At 37.2% G+C, this 19,573-nt stretch overlaps 1 protein-coding gene across 1 annotated transcript; it reads left to right on the top strand.

The window, feature by feature from the left end:
• Nucleotides 1–5,125: 5,125 nt before the first annotated feature.
• Nucleotides 5,126–5,946, top strand: LOC149394837 (uncharacterized). The gene has a single exon (XM_089615940.1). It carries the CDS (start codon nucleotides 5,279–5,281, stop codon nucleotides 5,588–5,590), a length of 312 nt encoding a protein of 103 aa, XP_089472066.1. The 5' UTR covers nucleotides 5,126–5,278; the 3' UTR covers nucleotides 5,591–5,946.
• Nucleotides 5,947–19,573: the final 13,627 nt, after the last annotated feature.

The following is a 19,573-nucleotide window of genomic DNA, read 5'->3' as shown; positions in this document are numbered from 1 at the left end:
TCATACATATTTAGCATGAATGTTCCATACTGAATGGCATACTACCAATAGGATTTCTTCCTCAGCCTATTCTTTCTTACAATTCCCATATAATCAATCATTGTTATTCATAGACTAACTTAACTTTCAGCCATTCTATCTTTAACCCCCTTACTCAATCTCATTAGTATACTACTAACTACTCTCAATATCCAAGTTCCTAACATGTCTTTCATGTAACTTAGAGTTACTATGGAAAGCTAGCTATCTCTTTAGAAGGCAAGCAATTCCTACTATGTAATGTAAATTCTATCGAGTATTGAATTCACGGGTTGGTGGTTTTTACACAGGAGTGAAAAAAGTGGCTCCATATCATCTCAAAAACATCAGAAGAGGCTTGTGTGGCCATCTACAACTAGGTAGCACCAATAAATACTAATTTACTCTATTCCATATCCGGCGACTTTGACGCTACAATGTGACGTACAATCTATGGAATTACGGGTCAGTAGTTTTGCACGGGACTGGGAAAAAATGGATTACATATTCAGATATTCTCAAACCAATCATCTCATGAACAACCTTTTTTTATAACTAAATGGAAGCTGGATCACTAGTAGATGATACTGAAAAAGACAGCTTCAGATGTAGAATTGAAAATGTAAGAAGAGACTTGTGTGGCTTAACTTTAACTAGATAGCACAAAGAAATGCTAATCTACTCTACACAACCAGATAACAAAATCATTCCTGAATCATAACATGGTTCGAAATCCTTGCAAGCTAGAAAATATAGTCTTCAATTCGTAAAACCAGGGCAAAGTGGCAAATTATTCTATCTCAGACTAGTCATTCTACAGATAATAAAACATGAAAATTATCTATGCAAATAGCATTATAATCAGAGTCAGCAACGATGATAAATTTCTAATGAAACCAAACATGAAAACCACAGTTTAAGTCTGATTTATAAATATTAAATGTGTGAAGAGTTTTCTAGTAACTCTACCTGGGTTTTTCCTTTCTCCAACAAGGTCAACGAGGTTTAGAACACTCTCAGCTTGTTGTTGAGTACCTTAATAAAGCATAATTGATTAAGTAACTATAACAGATATAAAAACAGACTAGTTTACAAAGAAGAGCTAACTGATTCGATAGCATCAAATTATTCTTTCTAAGGAAATCTAAGCCATACATTTCAGATAATTCCAATAAAAAATCTAAAATCATCGGCGTAATTGTTGGAATTGATCTAGGGTTAAGAAAAGATTTAACGCTTCGAGCAAGCGGCAGAAAATAAAAATTTTCTTTAAATAAGTAAAACAATTTTACTAACCTAGACAAAGAGCAAGCACATATTTATATTTAAATTAAAACTATTAAAGAGCATTACTCGTTTACTAACCTTTATCGAAGCTTGATTGTTGAGAAGCTTTTGGAAAGGTTGAATCGCTCGTCTCCCTACTAAGCTCGTCTTTCTTTGTTCTTCGGAAACTCGAGTAACCACGAAAGTTTCTATCACATAAATCACTCGAGATAAGAAGGAATTAGTGTGTGGACACTTTTAAAAACGACGACTCAAGAACAAGTCTTAGAGTCGAAGAGCTAAAACACTAGGTCAAATGTGGACCTAGGTGCCAAAACAAAAACGAAAAGAACTAGAGAGAGAGAAGCTATCAATCTCTAACTTATGTGGGATGAGAAAATGAGAGGAATGATGGCTCTATTTATGGGAGATGAATTACCTTCAACAAGGTAGTTTCCTCTTCTATAGAATATCACATATTCATGAGCAAGTATTGCCCTTATTTCCCTTAAGTCACATGGCCAAGAGAGCTTCTAGAAGCCCTTGGATTTGTTTCCTCTTTTCCTTCTTCCTTAGTTGGCCGCCCATCTACATTCCTTGTATATGAAATTTGTTTCCTCTTTTTCTTTTGGCAAGTAACTTCATAAATCAATGCACAAAATTGGTCTCTCTTTCTCTCCACTTGGACGTGCAAGACCTTCTAGAAAGGCCTTCTAGATTTTTCTTCATCTGTTCATGACAACATAAGAAAAACCCATTAAGAATTTTCAAGTAAAATTCCATGAAATGAAATTAATCCCCAAGGCCCAAATTCATCAATATGGCCGAGTGGTTTAAATCATTTGTCATCATATGACAATGTCAAAAAATTTATTGACATTCATTTCATCATATGTCCAAAAGGACAAAAATACCATTTAGACAATTTTAGTAAAACTTGTCTTGTTCTTGTTTTGACTTAGCTTCTAGTTTAACTAATCCTAATCGATATGACTTGTGACAGTGACCTCATGGATCCAAATGAACAAAACTTGAGCTAACATACTTGGACTCAAAAGTTCACAAACCTTTTGCAAGTTTGGCTTAATGTCAACTGACTCCACTAAAGAGTTGACACTGAGAATCTCTCGGTTCAAATGAATTTATTTTCTACTCAAGAGTTCAACTTAATTGTGATGAGTGGATCCACTTAATATTATCTATGCTTACCCTTCATGAATATCATCATCTAGTCGGGATTTACAAAATTACCATTTTACCCTTCTAGCTGTTATTTCCTCAACTCCTTTGTCGCTTGTGAATAAGTTAGAAACAATGTATTGACGAGGAGCTAACAAGTCACATTGATTCATCCAAAAAGAGTCATGACTCAATTTGGACACTGGCCAGTTCATTTATTCACATTCCAATGAACAACATGAGGTGATCTACATTGCATTTCAGCAATCCTGTACATGAATTCCATATCTATGAGATCTTCACAAAGTTACTCATGACATCTTCATAACTTAGTACTTCACCAATAGGTCTTGTTCAGATTCACATAGTGAATCCGAACTCTGACTTTCTCAAATGAGAATACGTAAGCTATGAAATGACATGTCTTTTTAAGGATTGAGGTAAGCATGATGCAATTCATACGTAGTGACTTCGAGACATAAGAGGTTAAATGGTTTGTTCTTATTCTTTCTCTAGAAGTGCACTGGTCAATTCAGTACTTTCAGAAGATACCTAGAAGAACTATAGAATCTCCAACTCTCAATGTCCCATAACCAGACATCATAGATTCTCCTAACAACCGTACTGAGATCAATAGTCCTTTGATCCTTAGATTGTGAATATGCAGTTTTAAGCAAACCATGAAGAGTTTGTTCATGCAAATCTACATTTGTCTCTTCATATGTTGTTAGGTTCGTTTAAGGATTAAAGACTATAGATTATCATAAATCTTCATACAGACAATGAAGAATGAATGAACGTTTCAACTTTATTAATTATTCAGCAGTTACAAGCAAGAGTTTTCGTGAGACTATATTAACACTACTACTCTTCTTGTGGGCACCATTGACAACAGTAAATCGAACATCAAAATCCAATAAAGAGATCAAATTGCAATGAGAGGACATAAATAAAATAAATCAAACTTGCAGCAGCATAAAAAGAAATTTATTTAGATCTCGACTCCTGGCGGAGAAGCTTCATACTTTCTGGTGGGTCGCCGGAAAAAATGGTGGTTCGTCGGAAGCTCTTCAAAAAAAATGAAAAAATATATATGATAGATCGTTAAAATACAAACAACATTAATGAAGGAGATCATATGGATAAAAAATCAACTTAAACATCAAAATGACGAAAAATAAAATTTGGGTTTAAGGTTATGAAAACGAAAACGAGTTTCGGTCATTTCGTTAACGATTCTCACCGAGATATTGTGAAAAAGCGATTGCGCTCGTCCGAAAGTCGCCGATTGACGAAGAAACTCGCCAAAATTCACCGGAATTTGCTGTCTTCTACAGTCGCCGAACGACTCCCAAATTTTTTTTTCGTCCGAAATTCCTTCGCTGTTGCCGAAACCAGGGGCTTCTTTACTCTTTATAGTGGATGAAAATGACCGGCGTTCGTTCTTGGAAACGTGATGCAGGACATAATAATATGTAATTTTGGAAATAAACAATCAGCCAACTTTAAACGAGAAGTTGAATGGGTAAACGTTAATGGATTTGGGATTATAGCATATCCACTTAAAGCTATTAAAGTCTAGTTTCTAATGGTGAAGGTTTCGTGGCCTTTGGAGCTCCCTCGAAAAAGTTATGATGATTTTAGTAACCACTGCGCATGATTTAATATTGCTGTTATTGTTGTGATGTTTTGTATTCCCCTTTATTTTGATTCAACTTGTAAATTTTCAAAGTCTAGAGTTGTATCTCCGATCCTACTTACAAATTAACTACTCTACTGAGATCATCCCCGAGAAATTGCCTCTCTAGAACACAGCTAGTGCTCACATACAAGAATCGCTCCAAAATTACAATACAAACTATTGTCTAACATCACTGAGCCAACTGCACTAGAAAATTGACTCGTATATTCTTGTTTATAAGCATTTTTATGACTTTAAGAACTTGAGAGCTTGAAGTGGCTAGCTATAGGTTGTTCCAACCCTCGTAGAACTTTTCAACAACCCTCTCCATATAGTTCCAAAGAATGCAAAATGATTGGTAATTGAGGGAGACAAAAAAATGGTTTCAGTTATAAAAATACTCACCGTAGTTGACTCCAATTTTCTCTATATCACATGTCTACCAATTGATGCTCGAGAGGCCCCTCAAATTTTTAGAATTGTATATCTTACCTATGATATTTTCTTCTTGAGTCCAAATTATATATATGCATATTTTTTTTTAAAATGGCCTCCTAAAAAATTTCTCAGCATTATGTATGCTCATGAGACGGAGGCCCTATGTTAGCCTCAATCAATTTTTTTTTTTATAAATAATTTTTGCTATTTTTTATTGTATTTAAAAAATTTATAAAATTGTTTTTTTTACATATTAGTTCTCTTAATTTAAATGCCTGACTCCGTCGCTGCACACGATCTGCCAATTTGCGGACTAAAAAAATAAGTATAAGCTAAAAAATTGAATAATTGATCCACACTTGCTAATAAATTAATTCACCTAGGGTCAATAATGAATTGCGTCTAAAGTCTGATTTATTAATTTTCTAGTTTAAAAGAATTTTTAAAGTTCCACGTGACGTAACTCTACTCAAATACAAACTGTTATATATTAATCCATGATAAATAATAAATGGCGAGACCAAGACAGAAGACCAAGCCCATGGTTGGCTTCTTCTCAATGACTTCTTATTAGCTTATATCTTCCACGAAATTGTTTTGTTCCAACTCTCTTATCCATCTATATATACAGTCAAACCAAGCGTCTTATATGCATTCAAAATAAATTACCACGAAAACAAAACAAGGGTTTTCATTATGGATGCAATTATTAGCAGCTTGATGGGTTCGAATTTATTCAACAAAGTTGGGTTGTTCTTCATAATTCAGGGTTTGGTGTATCTGATCTTATCGAAATCATCTTCGTTGTTTTCGCGTAGCGATCTGAAGAGGTCTCATAGTTTCAGGCCGGCTGGGTCTCTCTTCGTCCGCCGTTTCATGGAGGCTCTGGATTTTCCGTCCGGTTCCGAGCTCTCTCCCACCGTCCCTCCCGCCGCCACATCAGCGATGTTGCCGCCTAAATCCCCGGCGGCTTCTCCGAGTTCTCTTTCATCCTATAAATCTTTGTAGGTGCTTTGGTACAGTTTGGTGTTAGTTTAGTGATATAATTGATGTGCTTTAGTTACTTGTATTATTGGAGTAAGATAGAAAAAATTCTTTATTCTTGTGCATTATATATTAGTGTGTAATGTGTAAGTTTTTCTTTTAAAATGTTCTTTCATTCTTATATGTATTGTAATTTGTATGTGTACAAGACTTATTCCTAATGATTTTCGGCCCGATTCACGAGTCCCGAACGATCCACTCACGTGATGACACGTGGCAACAAACTGCCACGTGTCATCACGTGAGTGGATCATTCGGACTCGTGAATCGGGCCGAATAGCATCACTCTATTTTTTATGAAATGGAAATTAATCTTCCTAGGGGATCTCAAAGCAATAGCTACAGAAATAATAAGGTTGTTTCTCATTTCCTTAATTTTGGTCCCAAGTTGTAGCAAGGCTGAAGGTCTCACTCATTTCAATATCAGAAGAAAAAAAAAATGACAAAAATATATATTTGGGGTTACAATAACTTTAATAAAACTAAAATAAAATGTGGGAGCAATCTCATAAACAATAACGTATCATAGTTTTCCATGTGTAATAAACCCTCTTATCTTCAAGTTCAAGTAGACCTAATTTTTTATTATCGATCGGTTTCAAAAAAAGGATTTAAGGTATTGTATACACATGGACATATTAATAATTGATATTAATGTAAGATTTAGTAGTCTCTAATCCGAACATATATGATTAGAAACATGAACCCAAAAGCGGAAGCAAAATGGATCAAGCGTTTACCTCCGACCATTATTATCGAAATATCGTCGAAGCTTTAACGGTGACTCGGAACGTTGGCGGCGGCGTCCCAATGAACACGAAAAACGAAGTTTTGCTCTTCCAAACTTTGATAATCTCGAACTAGATGATGTATATTCTCTATATGAGATTATTGGATTAGGGACCAAAACTAACTCTCTCAATTTATAACCATTCTCTTTCCATCAAAGAGAATTGGAAATGGGAGCTATTATGGGCATTGATTCGGGGCTGAAATTATGGGATTTAATGGGCCATAAATGTGAGATTTGTCATAACGTTTATTTGCTTGATATAATAGATATCCAATATACGGTACTTAATATATTTGATATGCAATTACGTTATGAAATCCTACATTCTCACACTTGGTCTATTAAAATCCAATATATGTCACAAGAAATTTAATATATGAATTATGGCGATAGGTCCTCTATAAATGAGTATTATCTTTCATGTATCACATATATTATTTTTCCAATAATACCCCATCACACATAATGAATAAACCATATGTTTATTCTAGGTCCAAACATAAGAAAATATTTCTCAAATCAATAAAAAATGTATGTGCACAAACCATATGAGAAATATCGAGCTGAATACGAGTTTCATAAATAGAAATGTAGCGTACAATGAAAAATTACATCATGGAACCAAGTCTCATGCTTTCCACATGATCCTTAAATTTCTTTGGTGGCATACCTTTAGTCAAAGGATCGACAATCATCAATTCGGTGCTAATGTGTTGAATGACCACTTTATCATCTTTAACATAGCTAGATATTTGATGTCGATATGCTTACTTCGAGTACCACTTTTGTTATTCTTAGCCATAAAGACAGCAGTCGAGTTGTCACAGTACATCTTAATAGGCCTAGAAATAGAGTCTACAACTCTAAGCCCTATAAAACTCTTCAACCAAACACCATGCGATGTAGCTTCAAAATATGATACGGACAGCTCCTTCTATCTTCTATTGGTATTACCGGTCATATTATTCATACGTCATACAACAGCATGAAACAGGTACGTCTAATAATAATAAACAGAACGGATAATGAATAACTGGTATTCAAAGACATACATTGATAAGAGTCAGATAGAGTACAATGCTGAAGCATTTGACTCAGCCTCCATAGTGGAAGTAGCAATCAATGTGTGCTTTGTGCTTCTCCAAGACACAGTTCCGTCAGCTAGCATAAAAACATATCCTAAAGTGAATTTTCTTGAATCAATGCAGCCAGCGTAGTCAGCGTCAGAATAGCCAACCAATTCCAATTCATCGGTCTGTCTGAACATAAGCATGTAATCATTTGTTCCTTGAAGGTATCTCATAACCTTCTTTGCAGCTTTCCAATGGTCAAGACATGGGTTACTCTGATATCTACCCAACACTTCAACAACATATGCAATGTCAGGTCTGGTACAAACCTGAGCATACATAAGGCTTCCTACAGCGGAAGCGTATGGAATATTCTTCATTTGTTCCCTCTCAATGTCATTTTTCGAATATTGGTCCAAACTGAATTTATCACCCTTCACAATGGGTGAACACTTGGTGAACAATCTTTCATCCAAAATTTCTCAAGAACTTTGTTGATATAGGTCTCTTGAGACAAACCCAAAATGCCTCATGATCTTTCCCTATGGATCTTAATGCCAATAACATAAGATGCATCACCCATATCTTTAATGTCAAAGTTCTTTGAAAGAAACTGCTTCACCTCATAAAGCATTCCATTATCATTAGTTGCAAGCAAAATATCATCCACATATAAAACAAGGAAACATATCTTGCTCCCACTAACCTTTTGGTATATACATTGATCCACGACATTCTCTTCAAAAGCAAATGAAGTGATAACATCATGGAACTTCAAATACCATTGACGGGAGGCTTGTTTCAAACCGTAAATGGATTTATTAAGCTTGCAGACTAAATGCTCACGATCACTAGAGGAGAATCCTTCAGGTTGTTTCATGTAAATCTCTTCCTCTAGATCTCCGTTAAGGAAAGCTGTTTTCACATCCATTTGATGTAGCTCAAACTAATGCCATAATCGTGCGAAGAGAATCTTTCTTTGATACAGGAGAAAAGGTCTCTGTGTAATCGATTCCCTTTTAGTGAACCCTTTGGCTACAAGTCTTGCCTTATGTCTCTCGGTGTTGCCTTATGAGTCTTTCTTTGTTTTAAAGACTCATTTGCATCCAATGGCTTTTAAACCATTAGGCAACTCGACGAGATCCCAGACTTGACTAGTTGCCATAGAGTTCATTTCCTTAATCATGACATTGTGCCATAAGTTAGATTCTTTAGAACTTACAGCTTGTGAAAACGTTTTCGGATCATTCTCGGCTCCAATGTTGTAGTCCATTTCTTGCAGATACACTTCATAATCACTAGGGAGTGCTGATCTTCTAACTATAGTAGATCTTATTAATGTTGCTTCATCATTCTCTTGAGGATCTTGTTGTTCAATAGGTTGTTCAACATGATCTTGATCAACAACTTGATCTAAAGGATTATCATTATTAGCAGCTTGAGGAGTGTGTATGATAATCAATCTATCACTTGAATTAGAAGGTTGAGCTTCATTGTGATCCATTGCAGAGATCGAGTCACGCAGTTGGTCACTCCCACTAATCAAGCCATTCTCAAGAAATTTTCCATTTCTTGATTCCACAATCCTAGTATTATGAGATGGACAGTAGAATCTATAACCTTTAGACTTCTCGGCATATCCAATGAAATACCCACTAATAGTCCTAGGGTCTAATTTCTTTTCTTGTGGATTATCTCACTTCAGACGGGCATCCCCAAACGCGTTTATGTTGCAAACTGGGTTTCCAACCTTTAAATAACTCAAAAGGCGTTTTTAAAACAGCCTTGGTTGGAACTCGATTTAATATATACATAGCCGTCTTTAGTGCTTCGGTCCACAAGAATTGAGAAAGTTTTGTTTTACTCCTCATACTTCTCACCATGTCCATTAAAGTTCGGTTTCTTCTCTCTGATACACCATTTTGGTTTGGTCTGGAGTACCAGGCATAGTGTGTTGGGCAACAATCTCATGTTCTTGAAGAAACTTCTCAAATGGCCCAGGTGCTTGTCCATTCTCAGTGTATCTACCATGATACTCACCACCTCTATCTGATCTCACGATCTTGATTTGTTTACCACATTGTTTCCCTACTTCAGCCTTGAAAACTTTAAAGGCATCTAAAGCTTCATCCTTATAACGAAGTAAATAGAGATATATATATCGTGATAAATCATCTATGAAGGTGATGAAGTACTTTGGACTACTTGCACCCTTTTTAGACTTGTTGGTTTGCTTTCCCTTTATGCAGTCCACACATGTCTCAAAGTCAGTAAAATCAAGAGCACTAAGTACTCCCTCATTCACTAACCTTTTAATTCTCAAAATGGAGATATGTCCCAATCTCCGGTGCCAGAATAGAGAAGATTTTTTGTTCATAATACAATGCTTCAACCCAGCAGTAACATTCAAGGAGTTATTAGCAACATCATTTTGCAATGTAATTGAATAAATACCATCAGACAATGTGCCATAACCAACAATTCCAGATTTATATAATAATGTAAAACCATCATCCGAAAAGTTAAAGTCAAAACCAAGAGGCACAACTCTTGAAACTGAAATTAAATTCCTTGAAAAACTAGGAACATAAACGGTCTTTTCTAGATGCAAAACAAAGCCATTACTTAACACCAAATTGTAAGAACCAACAGCCTCTACATGTGAGCTCATCTTGCCTCCTGAAAGGATGTGGTGCTCACTTCCCACTGGCTTCTGTAGGTTTTGCATACCCTGCAAAGTATTTGAAACATGGATTCTAGAACCAGAGTAAATCCACCAAGTATTATGACCAACATCAGTTAGATTTGATTCATAACATACAAACGAAAGTTGAATACCTTTCTTGTCAAGCCAATTTTTTAACTTAGAGCATTCTTTCTTCATGTGTCATTTCCTCTTGCAAAAGAAACACTTTGACTTTTTCTTAATGTCCAGTTTGCAGGGATCTTGCCTTTGTCTTTGGCATGATCTTTCTTCTTCCTTTCAGAGAAAGTCAGATTCACTTTCTCACCCTCTTCCGTAGCCAGCCTATGCTCTTCACATGGTCATAAGTTCATTAATTGACCATTTATCTTTATGTGTGTTATAAGAAATCTTAAATGGGCCATGTTGTTGAGGAAGAGTGCACAGAATGAAGTGAACTAGAAAGGTTTCAGAAATTTCAACTTCCAACGTCTTAATTGAGCTGAAATATCCCTCATGCGCATGATATATTCATGTATACCTCCTACCCCAGTGAGCTTCATGGATGAGAACTGCATGATAAGAGTACTTGCCAAAGCCTTATCTAAAGTGACAAATTGATCGTCTATTGCTTTCATTAAGAGACGAACATTGTCATATTGCTCAATTGAACCCCTAATCCCAGCAGATACTTTGGTCTTTATGAACATAACACAGAGGCGATTAGATCGCTCCAACTTTTCATAAAGATCAACCTGATCTAGGGTACTTTCCTCGGTGCTTGAGGGAGGTTCAGGCTTCCTTATGGTATAATCAATATTCATCCATCCTAGTTGAAGGAGAACTCTCTCTTTCCAGACCTTAAAATTGTCCCCTTTGAGTTCGGGAACATTGCACTTAACATCAAAGTAACCTACAGTTTGACTAGCTGCAATTTACAGAAATTCAACATGCTAATTAAAATATGTTTTGAAGAAAATAACTGTATCATGATTTACCAATGCAAAACATGTTTTACTCAATGAATCTAGAGACATAAAACTTACATGTGGGCTAAAGTTCTAATTCAATTAGATTCACACGATTATGATAAAACTGTCAAACTATGTTCCTTTTCCTAATACTTGTGGGTTACTTAGGAAATATAATTTGATATTTTATCCTTATTAATCATACAAATATTACAAAATTCATGTGGGTAGATTTCATAATATAGCATATGATTAACCATAATTATTATTTTAATATGATTTTAATTCTAAATATACAACCTAGATAAATTAAAGATGCAGTGGCTATTCTCTAATTAATAAAGATCATATTAATCACAAAATAATATAATATTGTGCTAGTCATTAAATTGCCAAATGTTATGTGTATATTACAAAAACTAATAATAAAACATATAAATTCTAAATAAATGGCATAGTAACACAATATAATTTAAAATTGAATATTTGCACATAATACTTAATAAGCAAATAAACCGAATAAATAGCATTAGAAGTATTTACTTTATTTTCCTTATAATACGATCATAAATCATACACTAAATAAATACATAAATATGCATCAATTCATAAATTATTTAAAACTGTGTATTTGTATAAACTCTAAATCATGCAAATTGATTGAATAATATGTACTAATATTATGATGATAACATGTATACCTACATAAAAAAAAAGTACTGACCAACACCAAAACAAAAGGTAAGAGTAAAGACAGAGTACACGTATAGTTGTACTACACTGGATTCCTAGTTGCCTTTCTCCAATTGGCCCATCGTACTGATTATTACAAAACAGGCACAAACCGAAACATGAAACAACAGCAAAAAAAAAAAGGAACGACAATAATTTTATTTTAGAGGAAAACGACCATGTCGTTTAAGATCGTCTTCTTCACCCATCAAACTATATTTTGACCCGCGAACCCGTTTAAAAAACCAGACGGTTTCTCCATGGTTTTCAAGATTTTAAAGCCCAGAATTGATAGAAAAACAATTTTAAAAGAATTGGATGTATTAGTTTTTCAAAACAACGTGTAACATGAAAACTCCAAGGATGAAAAAAAAAACAACAACACCACTAACAACAACGCAAATGTATGGAATGCTCTGATACCAAATGTAAGATTTAATAGTATCTAATCCGAACATATATGATTAGAAACATGACCCAAAAAGCGGAAGAAAAATGGATCAAGTGTTTACCTCCGGACATTGTTATCAGAATATCGTCGGAGCTTTTACGGTGACTCGGAACGTCGGTGACGGCGTCCCAACGAACACGAAAAACGAAGTTTTGCTTTTCTAAACTTTGATAATCTCGAACTAGATGGTGTATATGTTGAAAAATCTAGCTCGGTAGTTCGCTCTCCCTTCTCACTTCGTCACCTCGCCTAAGCCCTCACCTCGCCTAAGCCACCTCGCCTAAGCTTCACCTCGTCACTCTGTCACTTCGCCTTTCTTCCCGACAGGCGTGTCTCGGGAACCCTCACTTCTTGGAACCCATCTCACTTGGGAAAAGTGTCGCATTTATTTGTTATTCTATTTTTTATGTTTTGTTCTCTGTGTAATATTTATTATTCTAAATTTCCTAGACATAATTATTACACGTATTTATTACACTCTCATGTATCTAGTCCATACTAATGTATCCACCATATGTATAAATATGTGATACAATTTCATATCAAACAATAAGAAATAACATTCAAAGTCTTGGGACACTCTATCTTCCGACTCTTTTCTCTTTATTTCTACATGGTATCAGAGCCCAGAAATTCAATCATCATGAACTCCTTCGAAAACTCATCTTCCTTCAACACCACTTCGACCACCTTGCAGACCTCGCCCACTCAGTCTCACTCTGAATCCTTCTCCCATCATATCACGAGCCACAAACTCAATGGCCACAACTTCCTACAGTGGTCTCAATCCGTGCTCATGTTATATCGGGACTAGGTAAAGATAACTACCTCATAGGCGTGGCTACATCTCCGAAGATCGAAGATCTGGCGTTTAAGAGTTGGAAGGCAGAAAACAACATGGTGATGTCCTGGCTCAAAAACTCTATGCATCCCGAAATCAGAGAAACCTTCCTCCTTTACCCAACGGCAGTGGAAATCTGGCAAGCAGCTAGAGAAATCTTCTCTAACTTCGAAGATGTGTCCAAGCTGTTTGAGACTGAGAACACCCTCCACGACCTACGTCAAGGAGAGATGTTTGTTACTCAGTTCTTCAGCTCGTTCACGCATCTATGGCAGAAGGTCGACCTCTATGAACATCACCAGTGGACCTGCACCGAAGACTCGAAACTCTACCGCATGATAGTGGAGACCAAACGTGTGTTTAAACTATTATTCGGACTCAACCAAGACCTCGATGAGGTCAGAGGTCGGATACTCAGTACAAAACCACTACTATCTCTCCGCGAAGCCTTCTCCCCGGTAAGACACGAGGAAAGTAGGAGGAAACTCATGCTTGGAGTTATCCAATCGAGCTCAATTCTGGGCTCATCCTCAGACTCGTCTGCCCTAACCAAGCATGGTGATGAAGCACTTGCAGCTCGCGTCTCAACAGAGAGACCTCGCAAACCTCACCCCTACTGCGATAATTGCAGACGACCTGGACACCTTCGAGAAACCTGCTAGAAGCTGCATGGGAAACCACCAAGCTCGAAGTCAACCCGAGACACTAAGAATCCGAACTCAGCCGGAAACTTAGTATCCACCTCAACCGCTGCCTTGACCTCGACCTCAGACTCTTCTCCCTTCAGCAACGACCAGCTCACTATTCTCCAGAGGCTTATCGAACAAGTCCAACTCAGTGGAGAACACTCGGGCATTGGTCCTCTAGGCAACTCCCTTAGAGCCCTCCATGTAAGCTCAGAGAATCCCACAACATGGATTGTCGACTCCGGTGCCTCTGATCACATGACTGGTAATCGAAGTCTATTCAGGACTTACTCCGTTTGTAATAGAAACATATCAGTCACCATTGTCAACGGAGCCAAAACTCAAGTCACTGGTATTGGCACCGTGGTCTTGACGAAGTCCATGAGGCTAGAATCGGTGTTCTTTGTTCCTCAACTACATTGCAATCTCTTATCTGTGCATAAGATCAACAAAGACTCTAAGTGCCGAACTATTTTTGATGAAAGTTCATGTGTGTTTCGAGAACAGGTCACGGGGAGACAGATTGGTAATACCGAGCTGAGTACCGGACTCTATGTCATCAAGCCAGATCAGTCTGCTATGTGTCATGCTCAAGTAGCCCAATATTCACCCCTGTATAAAGAGATCATGCTCAATCACCTTAGACTAGGACATCCAAATTTCATATATCTCAAAAGACTGTTTCCTTCTTTTTTTATCAATAAAAATATCAATTCCATTCAGTGTGACATGTGTGAATTCGCTAAACATACTCGAAGTTCATATCACCCCACATCGTACAAACCATCTCGCCCATTTGCCACAATTCACAGTGATATATGGGGTCCCTCAAAAGTTCTCAATATCACTGGAGTTCGATGGTTTCTTCTCTTTGCTGACGACCACACTAGACTCAGTTGGATATACATGATGAAACAAAAATCCGAAACATCCAACATATTCAAAACCTTTCACAAAATGGTCCAAACACAGTTCAACACCTCCATTCAAATTGTCCACACCGACAACGTTCGAGATTACTTTAATTCCGAGCTCGGCGATTTCTTTAAAACACATGGCATAATTCACTCCAGTTCGTGCCCTCACACCTTGCAACAAAATGGGGTACGAGCGGAAAAATCGACACATCTCGAGGTTGCCCGAGCCATCATGTTCTCCTCAAACGTTCCATCTCATTTTTGGGGAAAAGCAGTCCGCACAGCCACCTACCTCATAAACAGAATGCCATTTCGTGTCCTTGGCTACAAAATCCCAGCCCAAGTCCTTCTCGAGACATACCCTCATTCTCGTCTCATCTCAACACTACCTGCGAAAGTATTCGGCTGTTCAGTCTTCACTTATTCTTATAACCAAGGTAAACTAGAACCAAAATCACTCAAGTGTATCTTCATTGGCTATTCAGCAACTCAGAAAGGCTACAAATGCTATGAACCCCGGTCACGAAAATTCATAGTCTCCATGGATGTATCTTTTCATGAGTTCATTCCTTACTTCGCCAATTCAGCTCGTCAGGGGAAGAATAATGGAAATGACTTCCCAAATTGGCTCATCATAAACCCAGAATTCACCTCGCCTCTTAGTCCACCTGGTTCGCCTCTTAGTCTACCTAGTTCGCCCCAAGTCCGATCTTGATTCCCTCACCTATCCAAAACACGATCACCTCGCCCAGTCCGCCTCTGGTTCCCAGCTCGCAAACCTCTGAACCTTCTCCATGCGAACTGAACATCACCCAGAGTCCGGTACAAGCTCGCGAACAGGATGTCTCTCCGAACCTGAACCGCGACTGTACTGAACAAGGTAACACCTCATCTTCGGACTTACCTATTGCATTGAGAAAACCAGCTCGGTCGTGTGGTCAATACAGGATGGAGGATTATGTGTACTATGGGAACCTATCTACGGGCTACCAAGCCTATGTGGCGAAGTTAGACGAAGGAAAAGTGCCACAATCCATCGAGGAAGCCCTTCAGATTCCAGAGTGGCGAGATGCTAGTCATGCCGAGATCCAAGCCCTCGAACAAAATGATACGTGGGATATCGTCGAGCTGCCACCAGGCAAGCGAACTGTTGGATGTAAATGGCTCTTCACCATCAAACACAGCACAGATGGCACAGTGGAGAGATTCAAAGCTCGCCTTGTCGCAAAAGGGTACACTCAGGCATATGGCATCGACTATCAAGAGACGTTCGCTCCAGTCGCGAAGTTCAATACCATCAGGATCCTTCTTTCACTAGCAGCCAACTTAGATTGGCCTCTCATTCAGCTCGATGTGAAGAATGCTTTTCTAAATGGCGAACTGGAAGAGGAAGTCTACATGCAACTCCCACCGGGATTCGACAATGATCAAGGTGCCAACAAAGTCTGCAAACTCAAAACGTCTCTATATGGACTAAAACAGTCCCCTCGAGCTTGGTTCGAAAAATTCACCAATGTGCTCAAGCGTTGCGACTACGAGCAGAGTCAAGCAGATCCGACACTCTTCTAAAAGATTTCCACACAAGACAAGTACACCATCCTTAGTGTGTATGTTGACGACATAGTCATCACCGGAGACGATTTGGAAGAGATCAAGAGACTGAAGCAAACTTTGTCATCTGAGTTCAAAGTCAAGGACCACGGTAGCCTACGATACTTCATTGGCATGGAGGTAGCTCGATCTGAAAAGGGCATCTCTGTTTCCCAGCGCAAGTACACTTTGGATCTCCTCAAAAAAACCGGCATGCTTGGCTGTAAACCAGTTGACACTCCGATGGATGCAAATGTAAAGTAAAACTTCTAGCTCGCACCACTGAGGCCACCACCGACAAAGAAAGATTTCAGCAGCTCGTAGGAAAACTCATCTACCTCGTTCACACTAGACCAGATATTGGATTCGTAGTGAGTATGATAAGTTGATTCATGTGTAATCCTTCGAAAACTCACATGGACGCAGTTACGAGAATTCTCCAATATCTCAAATTTGCCTCAGGGACTGGTCTTTCCTTCAAGAAAAGATGAAGTCATGATGTCGAAGTGTTCACAGATGCAGACTGGGCCAGATATGTTCCAGACAGACGATCAACATCAGGCATGTGCACATATGTCTGGAGAAATCTTGTCACATGGCGAAGCAAGAAACAGTCTGTTGTCTCAAGAAGTAGTGCTGAAGCCAAGCTCAGGTCTTTAGCAAGCGGAGTATGTGAAGGCATTTGGCTGAAGAGAGTTCTCGATGACCTCAATATTATCATCGAATGACTAATCAAGCTGTTTTGTGATAATCAAGCCGCTCTCAGCATAGCTAAAAACTTAGTCCACCATGACAGAACGAAACATATCGAGATCGATCGATACTTCATCAATGAAAAGATTTATGCAAAAGCCCTCACCTCGCTAGCCTGTCACCTCACCTCGCCTAAGCCCTCACCTCGCTAGTCTGTCACCTCGCCTAAGCTTCACCTCGTCACTCCGTCACTTCGCCTTTCCTCCCGACAGGTGTGTCTCGGGAACCCTCACTTCTTGGAACCCATTTCACTTGGGAAAAGTGTCACATTTATTTGTTATTCTATTTTCTATGTCTTGTTCTATGTGTAATATTTATTATTCTCTATTTCCTAGACATAATTATTACACGTATATATTACACTCTCATGTATCTAGTCCATACTAATGTATCCACCATATGTATAAATAGGTGATACAATTTCATATCAAACAATAAGAAATAACATTCAAAGTCTCGGAACACTCTCTCTCATTTCCGACTCCTTTCTCTTTATTTCTACAGTATATTCTCTATATGAGATTAATGGCTTAGGGACCAAAACTAACTCTCTCCATTTATAACCATTCTCTTTCCATCAAAGAGAAACGGAAATGGGAGCTATTATGGGCATTGATTCGTGGCTGAAATTATGGGATTTAATGGGCCATAAATGTGAGATTTGTCATAACGTTTATTTGCTTGATATAATAGATATCCAACATACGGTACTTAATATATTTGATATGCAATTACGTTATGAAATCCTACAATTAAGCCTTTGAGCACGTCTAGTCATTGATTTTTGGGGAAATTACATCACTACGTTGAATTAAAGACTGAATTTCCTAAACACCATCCCTTCCAAATGTTTCCTAAAAGACCATACAACAACTACAACAACAACAGCCAGCTTTTGTTCTTCATCATCATATTGATATTGGTGTCATGTGATTGCATGATTCATTATTGTAAATCCTAATAATTATTAATTAATTGGCAGATGATAGGATGAGTCCGGAGTGGGTGCCAACCTAGTTGGGATTCACTCTCGAGACCGTCGTGATGCCTTTTGTTCGAAACCCCATTCATTTTCTTCTCTGTTGTTTTTGTATACTTTACTGTACTGTAATGATTATTACTTGTTGCACATTAAGTTACAGTCAACAAAACATTCAGAAGAAGAACGAAAAGTGAGCTAATAGGTGTGAAAGAGTTGATCAAGGTGTAAATTCTGAGTTTATCAACTTGTAAATTTTCAAAGTCTAGAGTTGTATCTCCGATCCTACTTACAAATTAAATACCCTACTGAGATCATCCCCGAGAAATTGGCTCTCTAGAACACAGCTAGTGCTCACATACAAGAATCGCTCCAAAATTACAATACATACTATTGTCTAACATCATTGAGCCAACTGCGCTAGAAACTTGACGCGTATATTCTTGTTTATAAGCATTTTTATGACTTTGAGAACTCGAGAGCTTGAAGTGGCTAGCTAGCTAGAGGTTGTTCCAACCCTCGTAGAACTTTTCAACAACCCTCTCCAGATAGTTCCAAAGAATGCAAAATGATTGGTTTGAGGTAGACAAAAAAATGGTTTCAGTTATAAAAATACTCACCGTAGTTCACTCCAATTTTTTCTGTATCACATGTCTACTAATTGATGCTCTAGAGCCCCCCTCAAATTTTTAGAATTGTATATTTTACCTATGATATTTTCTTCTTGAGTCCAAATTATTTATATATATATATATATATATATATATATATATATATATATATATATATATATATATCAAAAATGGCCTCCTAAAAAATTTATCAGCATTATGTATGCTCATTTTCAAATGACTACTGCTAAAAATTAATTGGAGGACCACACACTCAGGGACGGAGGCCCTATGTTAGCCCCAGTCAATTCTTTTAAAAAAATATTTTTTTCTATTTTTTTTATTGTATCTCAAAAAATTATAAAATTGTTTTTTACATATTAGTTCACTTAATTTAAATGCCTGACTCCGTCGGTTCACTGATCTGCCAATTTGCGGACGAAAAAGATAAGCCCCTGTTTGGTTAACTTTTCTATTTTTGTTTTCTGTTTTCTGATTCTAAATTCTAGAAAACAGTTTTAGAAAAACTGTTTGGTTATAAATTCAGAAAACAGATTTAGAATCATGTTTTTGTTTTCTTTGAAATTTGTTTAAAAAACAGAAAACAATGAAAAGTTGTTTTCTGTTTTATCTCTATACAATTGAATGAAAAACATAACCAAACAACATTTAAAATATTCTAAAACGTAATTCTAAATTTGTTTTTTAAATTTAAAAATTAGAATCAGAAAACAGAATTTAAAAACAGAAAACGAGTTTAGAAAACTAAACCAAACGGCCCCTAAGTATAAGCTAAAAAATTGAATTATCGATCCACACTTGCTGATAAATTAATTTCACCTAGAAGCATACTTAAAAAAACTAGGTCAA

Source organism: Urtica dioica, chromosome 5 (genome assembly GCF_054948205.1).
Source record: "Urtica dioica subsp. dioica isolate 48M chromosome 5, U.dioica_male_clone48M_v1_H2, whole genome shotgun sequence".
NCBI classification, from domain to species: Eukaryota; Viridiplantae; Streptophyta; class Magnoliopsida; order Rosales; family Urticaceae; genus Urtica; species Urtica dioica.
The sequence above is the reverse complement of the archived record's forward strand: the minus strand, read 5'-3'. Positions and strand labels throughout refer to the sequence as shown.

What these genes read in the sequence shown, in the direction of transcription:
- LOC149394837 (XM_089615940.1), top strand. Translation starts at nt 5,279, where the DNA reads ATGGATGCAATTATTAGCAGCTTGATGGGTTCGAATTTATTCAACAAA.